General features: G+C 48.6%; 1 protein-coding gene across 2 annotated transcripts in view; it reads left to right on the top strand.

Moving 5' to 3' along the window:
- Nucleotides 1-2,578: 2,578 nt before the first annotated feature.
- The window catches only part of LOC107300125 (60S ribosomal protein L23a), a 10,971-nt gene continuing 4,199 nt past the window's right edge, over nucleotides 2,579-9,350 (top strand). For both annotated transcript variants that reach the window (XM_015829468.1, XM_015829467.1), the window contains exons 1-2: nucleotides 2,579-2,674; nucleotides 6,387-6,567. In XM_015829468.1, coding sequence (XP_015684954.1) covers nucleotides 2,650-2,674; nucleotides 6,387-6,567 — 206 coding nt within the window. In that variant the 5' untranslated portion in view covers nucleotides 2,579-2,649. The remainder of the gene's footprint in view (nucleotides 2,675-6,386; nucleotides 6,568-9,350) is intronic.

Raw genomic sequence — 9,350 nt, 5'->3', positions numbered from 1 at the left:
GGGCACTGAAAAAACTGACTTATGGCCTTTCAGGTTCATATACTTACAGCTATTGTGGCTATATAGTAAACCATAGTCTAATCAAGAAACTATCAAGAAGAAAAGAACACTCCCGCCCACACTGATAGGGCAAGCTATGATATATAAATAGAAAGCCAACCTCCCTCCCTTCTAGCGCTGATGATGTTCCCTAGTTGGGACGTGAAACGTCTGCCAGAAAACCACCCAGCTCAGAGAGCATCATGGTCATCTTCCTCCTCCTCCTCCTTCTCCTCTTTCTCCTCCTCCTCACAGACCCCCTTCCCTTCTAGCACTGATGATGTTCCCTAGTTGGCTCATGAAACGTCTGCAAGAAAACCACCCAGCTCAGAGGGCACCAAGGACCCCATAGATTCTTCCTCCTCCTCCTCCTCCCTCTTTCTGCAAACCCCCCTCCCTTCTAGCACTGATGATGTTCCCTAGTTGGGTCATGAAACATCTGCAAGAAAACCACCAATCTCAGAGACATGCAAAGACTCCAGTCTTCCTCCTCCTGTCCCTTCCTTCCTTCCTTCCTTCCTTCCTTCCTTCCTTTTCCCCTCCCCTTTTCCTTCTCCCCTTCTTCCGCCGCCTCCTCTCCTTCCTCCTCCCCTCCCTCCTTTCCCCCTCTTTCTCTTCCTGGCTGGAGAATTCTGGGAGCTGCGGTGCTCAGCTTTTGGCCAAACCACCTCCCTTCCAGAGGGCATGAATGCCATGCCAGGATGCCACTGGTTAATCATCCATCACCCTCAGAGGGCAATTTGAATCACACAGACATTCTTTGCAAAAGGTCACCAAGGAGATTTGGCCAGGAGCAGCCCTCCAAACACACCCTGTACCAGTGATGGCGAACCTTTTAGAGACCGAGGGCTCAAACTGCAACCCAAAACCCACTTATGCATCGTCGGGTGCTGGGTGGGCGTGGCCCATTGGGTGGGCGTGGCTGCGGTGGTAACGGCAGGCTGGTTGGGACTAAAAAGTTCAATCAATCAATTCCAACTTTGCAAGATCTCCCCCCCCCCCAGAGAAGTTGAAATTGACTGATTGATTGAACCTTTTTTGTTTGTACACGGTGGCGGAGGCCTAAAGCAAAAAGGTTTTATAAAACCCGACTGAAGGCCTAGGACTGGGGCGATGGCGCGCGTGCCCACAGAGAGGGCTCTGAGTGCCGCCTCTGGCACCCATGCCATAGGTTCGCCACCACAGTGGTAGAGGGTATCCTGCTTGAGCAGGGGGCTGGACTAGAAGACCTCCAAGGTCCCTTTCTATTCTATTCTATTCTATTGTGTTTTAATTCTATTCTATTCTATTCATTGTGTTTTAATTCTATTCTATTCTATTCTATATTCTATTCTATATTCTATTCTGCATTTTATTCTATTCTCTTCTATTCTAGACCCTACTCCTCTTTTCCTGCCCTGTTGGAAACCTGGAGAGGGCTGCGTCTGCCCTAGTCCCAGATAAACTCTTTGTTATTCCACACAAGCGACAGATTCTGTGAGGCCCAGCCCTAGCTGAAGGGAAAGGAAGACAAATTTAATGAATAATAAAATATATTATCAAAAGTAAAACAAAACAAGAACACTATTTTTTAAAAAAACAAAACACATGTTTCTGTGTTTCGTGTTTTAATTCACTTTTTAAAGTTTTTTTTCCCCCTAGTTTTATTTTACTTTGTATTTTTGGAGTTTATACTTTAATTTTCTGATTAATTTTTTTAAAAAAATAATAGAATGTCCCAAAGGTGCTTTTTCTATCTAGAGGGCTTTTTCCTGGGACTGAAGATGGGATGTGGGACCCTCCACCAAACTGACTTCTCAAACTATTAAAGGGCCATAAAAAACACCACCAAGCAGCAGCTTATTTGGCCAGCTGAGTCCGCCTGGAATAAAAGTGTAAATGGGTCTTCCGCACAGCCAAAGATAATAATAATAATAATAATAATAATAATAATAATAATAATAATAATAATAATAATAATAATAATAATAATAATAATAATAATAATAATAATAAAGTTGGAAGGGACCTTGGAGGTCATCTAGTCCAACCCCCTGCTCAGGCAGGAGACCCTATACCATTTCGGACAAATGGCTGTCCAGTCTCTTCTTAAAGACTTCCAGTATTGGAGCATTCACCGCTTCTTAAGCTGTCTTAAGTCTCTAGTCCTCATGGATCCTGCACCGCGGATCTGAGGCCCTAATCCCCAAACAAAGCCACTCATTCATTTGATTTATAAGTCCTTTAATAACAAAGCCGTTGGTCGGCTCATTAAAAAAAAAAAAAGAGCAGAAAAACAGTCAGTCGGCCACATCAAGCGAGGACTCCGCATGGATGGATTGGGGAACTCACGGGACTACAACTCCCACCGCTCCGTCACTAAAGACCACAATTCCCATGACCCCTCGCGATCCCGCCGGCCCTCGCAGCCCCTCGGTGCGCACGCGCACCTCGCTTAGTGTAGCCGGCCACGCCTTCCTATTATTATTATTTTTTTTCCCCTGGGCGGGCCTAGTTAGCGCGCGCCCTCCTGTGTGACTCCCGCGTGGCTTGGCCGGGCGGCTCTCGCGAGATTTAGCGTTATAAGCGCAGGCGGCGCTCACGCGGCCGCCTCTTTTCCGCCGAGCCAAGATGGCGCCGAAGGTGAAGAAGGAGGGTGAGCGCTGAGGGGCTCTGGCGGGAGGGGCGCCTGCCTTACCCCCACCCCNCCCCCCCATTTAATCGCGTCTCCCGAGTCTCTTGCTGCTGGATCGCAGTGCCCATCATCCCCGGCCGGTCGAGGCCTGTGCGTAATTGGCAGGGCCTCATTGAGGGGGCTATTGCTGGGGATCACAAAGCCCATCATCCCCCGCCTGTCGAGCCCTGTGGGTAATTGGCAGGGCCTTATTGGGGGGGGGACTATTGCTGGGGATCACAGCGCCCATCATCCCCAGCCGTTCGAGCCCTGTGGGCAATTGGCAGGGCCTCATGGGGGGGAGAGACTATTGCTGGGGATCATAGAGCCCGTCATCCCCGGCCTGTCGAGGCTTGAGGATGATTGGCAGGGTCATTGGGGGGGCAATTGCTGGGGATCACAGAGCCCATCATTCCCGGCCGGTCAAGGCCTGTGGGTGATTAGCCGGGCCTGACGGGGGCAGGCCATTGCTGCCTCTCTTGCCCCCTACCCTGGCCTTTTCTAGCTGATAAGGAAGATGGTTATTTGGAGGAGGGGTGGATTTTGGGGTCGGTGGGGGGGTGAATGTGCTCTTTGTGGAAGTTTTATTTATTACGTAGTAAATGGCGTAGGACGCATGCTTTTACATGGGGGGCTTTTGTGTCGTTTTGTGCATGGGGTGGGGGTGGGGAACGTCCCAGAAGGAAAGGGTCCTTCCAAGATCATCTGGTCTGGCCCTCTCTATTCAGCACGTGCTTCCAACAAAGATCGGGCCCCATTCAAAGGAGACAAGTGTTGAATTTGATTGATTGATGATTGATTAAATTTCTGTGCTACTCATCTTCCCCCACAGGATGGTTCTGGGCCGTTTGATGAATGGAAGAAAAGCTCTTTCCCCCCCAGGGAATTATTCAACCAGAGCCTTCTCCTTAATTTCTCCTCCTCCAGGGATAATTGTTTCATCTACTTCAGCGGCTCCCAACCTTTTCTGTACCCCTCACCCCTAGAACGCTTCTGGTATATTCTCGCACCTCTTACAAAAGTTCAAAATAATGGCAACAAATTATCCATATAACTATAATTTTGAAAACCCAAGTTTTCACGCCCCCATTTGGGGACCCCTGATCTACTTGATGTACTTTATTTATTTAATTTGATTTTAGAATAGATATTTATTGTGATTTTTATTATCGCCTGTTCACCGCCCTGAGTCCCGTAAGGGAGCTGGGCGGTATACAAATCTAAATAAACAAACATAAACAAACAGAACCAGCCTAAAACTAAGGAAACATTTCTTGACAGTGAGAAACAATCAGTAGAATGGCGTCCCTCCAGAAGTTATGGTTGCTTCAACACTGGAGAGGTTTTTAAGAAGAGATCTGTCTGAAATGTTATAAGATCTCCTGCCTGAGCAGGGAATTGGACTACTAGAAGACCCCCAAGGTCCCTTCCAGCTCTGTTGCTCTGTTAAGTTAGCATGTCCCGCTGCAGTCTTCTACAGGCTGATGGTATCCAGCATCTCCATCAGTTACCCTCGTGTTTTTCTTTTTCTTTCCAGAACTTTTATTCCTTTGGTTGATGCTCTCTGGCCTAGACTGGTTTATTTGCCTACTTAAAATGTGCTACTTGGATCTGAACACTTTTAAAGTGATTTTAAAAGTTGTAGAATAGAAAGGGGCAATTTTTTTTCTCGACTTTGTCTAGGATTGAATTTATTGTTCTTTATTCGTGTCAGAAGCACCTACAAATTATGGACATATAACAGTCAACATTTTTGATTATTGTCCGTGTTCAGCTAGTAATCCACAGGACATCCCCATCCTTTTTTTTGCATACTCTAGTCCAAGGGTCTTCAACCTTGACAACTTTAAGACTGGTGGACTTCAACTCCCAGAATTCCTCAGCCAGCAAAGCCAGCAAATGCATTTTTTTTTTCCAATCAGGATTTCTCTCCCAGCCACAGAATCTTTGTAGCTGGGGAGGCCGGTTAGATTCTCGCTAGCCAAAAATCAAAAGGAATTGACTTAACCCAGGGGTCTTCCAACGTGGCCCTTTTAGGACTTGTGGACTTCGACTCCCAGAATTCCTCAGCCAGCGTGCACACGCTGGCTGAGGAATTCTGGGAGTTGAAGTCCACAAGTCCTAAAAGGGCCACGTTGGAAGACCCCTGATCTTGCTTATCTTCTCAGAGCTGTTTTTTTCCAGATTAAACCTGCCCAGGGCCTCTATCTGTTCTCCCAGGCCAAGTGTCCTTGCCAAAATGTAGTGCCCAGATTGGGGGGTTACCATCTTGGTGGTGATCTGAGTTAATCGCTTTCTGCTCAACCGCATTATTCATGTTTGCACTTCACAGATGGTGCCCCTTTTCCCCCAGGATCGAGGCTGCGCGTGATGAGCGACCAAAGTGTGAATGGTTGTGATTGTAGCTGCGAGGAGCTGATGCATCTTGATCCTGGGCAAAGCCTTCTGCCTTTCGGGGCTCCCCCTGGCCTGTTCCCCAGTGGGCTAATGAAGACCTCCCTCCCTCGCCCAGTTTATGCCATCATCAGGTTCCCCCTGACCACGGAGTCAGCCATGAAGAACATTCTCCTAGGCTAGCTGGGGGGATTCTGGGAGTTCAAATCCACACATCTTAAAAGATGCTGAAGTTGAATGTACTCTGACCACATTCTCTCACAGATAGGGTTACATCCTAAAGCTCACTTTAATTTGTGCCCCTCGAGTTTCTTGTAACGCATCTTTCGCTAAGCTGGCCCTAAAGTGCTTCTCCCCCCCCCAAAAAAAGGCAACTGGACTTTCTTGGCTTTTATAATAATAATAATAATAATAATAATAATAATAATAATAATAATAATAAAGTTGGAAGGGACCTTAGAGGTCATCTAGTCCAACCCCCTGCTCAGGCAGGAAATCCTATACCATTTCAGACAAACGGTTGTCCAGTCTCTTCTTAAAACCTTTCAGTGTTGGAGCATTCACCGCTTCTGGAGGCAGGTGGTTCCACTGGTTAATTGTTCTGACTGTCAGGAAGTTTCTCCTTAGTTCCAGGTTGCTTCTCTCCTTGTTCAGTTTCCATCCGTTGCTTCTTGTCCGGCCTTCTGGTGCTTTGGAGAATAGCTTGACTCCCTCTTCTTTGGGGCAGCCCCTGAGATACTGGAACACTGCTATCCTTGTCCTTCTCTTCGTTAAACTAGACATGCCCAATTCCAACAGCCTTTCCTTGTATGTTTTAGCCTCCACTCCCCTGATCATCTTTGTTGCTCTTCTCTGTACTCTTTCTAGAGTCTGAATATCTTTTTTACATCGTGGTGACCAAAACTGGATGCAGTATTCCAAGAATTTTCTTAGAAATTTTCTTTGAAAACATTTCATTTACCTTGGTTAGAATTGAAGAAGCTTCCTGGATGAGAAGCAAAACGTTTTCAAAGAAAAAAACAACACGGTCCAGTTGCCTTTTGGGGAACAGGCACCTTTGGGGAAAAAACCATGAGCTGAATGATGGGAGAATCTCCATGGACATTTGGCTAGGCTGCCACCCATTGATGGGTTCATCTAGGTTCATCAGCAATCGTGATTCTTGGCGAGGGGTGGGGGGATTGCAAATCTGTTATTTCTTTTGTCAGGATCAGATCCTTAGGTGCTTGTGGAGGGAGCAGAGACATGGCCCAGCTATAAACTGGATTCTAAACCTGCTCCCTGTTTCTTCCTCCCGCAGCTGTCCCAGCCAAGACGGAGGCAAAGTCCAAAGCACTTAAAGCGAAGAAAGCCGTGTTGAAAGGGGTCCACAGTCACAAGAAGAAAAAAATCAGGACATCGCCCACCTTCCGGAGACCAAAGACTTTGCGGTTACGGCGACAGCCCAAGTATCCCCGGAAGAGCGCCCCACGGAGGAACAAGTAGGTCGGCCCTGTCTCCCTCCCCCCCCCAGAAAGTCAAAGGGCTTCCACTTGACCCTAAGCCGGGGTCTTCAAACTTGGCCCTTTGATGACTTGTGGACTTCAACTCGCAGAATTCCTCAGCCAGGAGGCTTTAAGACAGGGGTCTTCCAACCTGGCCCTTTGATGACTTGTGGACCTCAACTCTGCTGAGGAATTCTGGGAGTTGAAGTCCACAAGCAGGGGTCTTCCAACTTGGCCCTTTGATGACTTGTGGACCTCAACTCCCAGAATTCCTCAGCCAGGCATGCTGGCTGATGAATTCTGGGAGTTGAAGTCCACAAGAAGGGGTCTTCCAACTTGGCCCTTTGATGACTTGTGGACCTCAACTCCCAGAATTCCTCAGCCAGGCATGTTGGCTGAGGAATTCTGGGAGTTGAAGTCCACAAGAAGGGGTCTTCCAACTTGGCCCTTTGATGACTTGTGGACCTCAACTCCCAGAATTCCTCAGCCAGGCATGCTGGCTGAGGAATTCTGGGAGTCGAAGTCACAACCAGGGGTCTTCCAAATTGGCCCTTTGACGACTTGTGGACCTCAACTCCCAGAATTCCTCAGCCAGGATGCTTTAAAATAAGGGTCCTCAAACATGGCCCTTTGATGACTTGTGGACCTCAACTCCCAGAATTCCTCAGCCAGGCACGCTGGCTGAGGAATTCTGGGAGTTGGTGCAGAAGCTGGGTCTTCCAACTTGGCCCTTTGATGACTTGTGGACTTCAACTAGATGACCTCCAAGGTCCCTTCCAACTTTATTGTTATTATTAACTCCCAGAATTCCTCAGCCAGGCACGCTGGCTGAGGAATTCTGGGAGTTGAAGTCCACAAGTCATCAAAGGGCCCAGTTGGAAGACCCCTGCCCATAGCCATTAGAACAGGCCTGCCCAACCTGCAACCCACAAGATCGTACACTTTTAACATGACAGGATTTTTAGCAATAGTGACTCTATTATGTATTTAGTATGTGGCCCAAGACGATTCCTCTTCACCCGTTGCGCTCCAGGCAAGCCAAAACGTGGGCGAGGCCTGCCTTCGAAGCTGGCTCTTCCCCCAGGGATTGTGTGTTTGAATGGGTGTGTGATGGAACCCTTGTGGGGTGGTTCAGTTTATTAGGCTGTGTTTTCCAGACGCCCATTTTTGGATTGCATCGCTAAAGGGGTCACCAGCCGGAAAAAGGAAGTCCTGATCCCGCTGTATAGGGCTTTAGTGAGACCCCGTTGAGAATAGTGTGTTCAGTTTTGGAAACCGCACTTTAAAAAATGATTACTGGATGTCCAGTTCAGCTATCAGATGATGGCCCCTGGTGTTAACTCCGGGAAGATCTAGGGCAGGGGTCCACAACCTTGGCCACTTTAAGACTGATGGACTTCAACTCCCAGAATTCCTCAGCCAGCTTTGCTGGCTGAGGAATTCTGGGAGTTGAAGTCTACCAGTCTTAAAGTGGTCAAGGTTGAGGACCCCTCTTCTAGGGAACCAGAGAATGCACGTCGTGGGCAGTCTTGCCCAGTATATTCAATAGTTTACATATTAACACCACAATCACAACAAGGGGAATCTCCATCCCCACTGATAGAGGGCAGAGCTACTTCTTCCATTGCCACACCTACATTCTGGACCATTCCATCCATACAGAGCGAGGCAGGTTAAAACCAAGTGGTTTGGAAGAGGGATCCCTCGGCAGAGGGATCTATCTATCACTTTGGTAGAGGGATCACCAAGAGCCGTGGAGGCACTGAACGCAGCATTGCAGCAGACTCTGCCCAAAATCTGGTGTTCGATGCTGACCGGCTCAAGGTTGACTCAGCCTTCTGTCCTTCCGAGGTCGGTAAAATGAGGACCCAGATTGTTGGGGGCAAGAGGTTGACTCTATAAACCGCTTAGAGGGGGCAGTATAAAGCAATGTGAAGTGGTATATAAGTCTGAATGCTCTTGCTCTTGCTATTCCACTCTACAGACAGTCTAGTAGCTGTTTTCCATACTGGCCGACAGGACTGTGAAAATGTGCTTTTCACCGAGTCTCCATTTTACATCTTCAGACATTGCTATCAAGTTCCACATTGTTTTGGCCTGGAGACTGTGGGGCTTCTTGAGCTAGTACAACAGCTAGGAAGATATTAGGGACTGTCAGTTAGCACAGGTCTTTTCGACCAGTGGTACGGGTACCACCTGTGGTCCATTGGGGCACCTGGCAGGTGGAACGCGACCATCCTAGAAAAGGGGTAGCGGGGGAGGGGAATGAGCTGAACCGGTGGCAGCACCGCACAAGCCTGAGCGAGAGAGGCTGGAGCTGCAGGGCTGTCAGGGCTCAGCGGAAGCACCAGGATCAGCGCTTCTTCGGGGCTGTCGGGGCTCAGCGGAAGCCGCAGGATCAGTGCCAGGATCCAGCTGGAAAGCAGCACTGATCCTGGTGCTTCTGCTGAGCCCAGAAGAAGCGCCGATCAGCTGGAATGTTGCAGCCTCTCCAGGGTCTTGTGATTTACATTCAGATGCTTGGCAACCGATTCATATTTATGACGGTCACAGTGTCCCAGGGTCATGTGAAGGGACCCAAACCTGCTGCAACCACCCAGCAGACGGGGGGGGGGGGATAAAACCCAAACACCCCCCCCACCTCACCCCCGCTGCCAATCCTCAACAGAAATACAACAATGAACACCTCGGACAGGAGGAAGAGCGCCACCGGATGGGCAGGCAGGTGTCTTGCTTGGCTGTGCCTTGGGGGGCACTTTTTTCAGTGTCATTGTAACTTC

This window comes from Protobothrops mucrosquamatus, unplaced genomic scaffold (assembly GCF_001527695.2).
Source record: "Protobothrops mucrosquamatus isolate PMUCROS unplaced genomic scaffold, P.Mucros_1.0 scaffold6177, whole genome shotgun sequence".
NCBI lineage: Eukaryota > Metazoa > Chordata > Lepidosauria > Squamata > Viperidae > Protobothrops > Protobothrops mucrosquamatus.
Note: the sequence above shows the minus strand (reverse complement) of the source record. Positions and strands in the feature narration are given on the sequence as shown.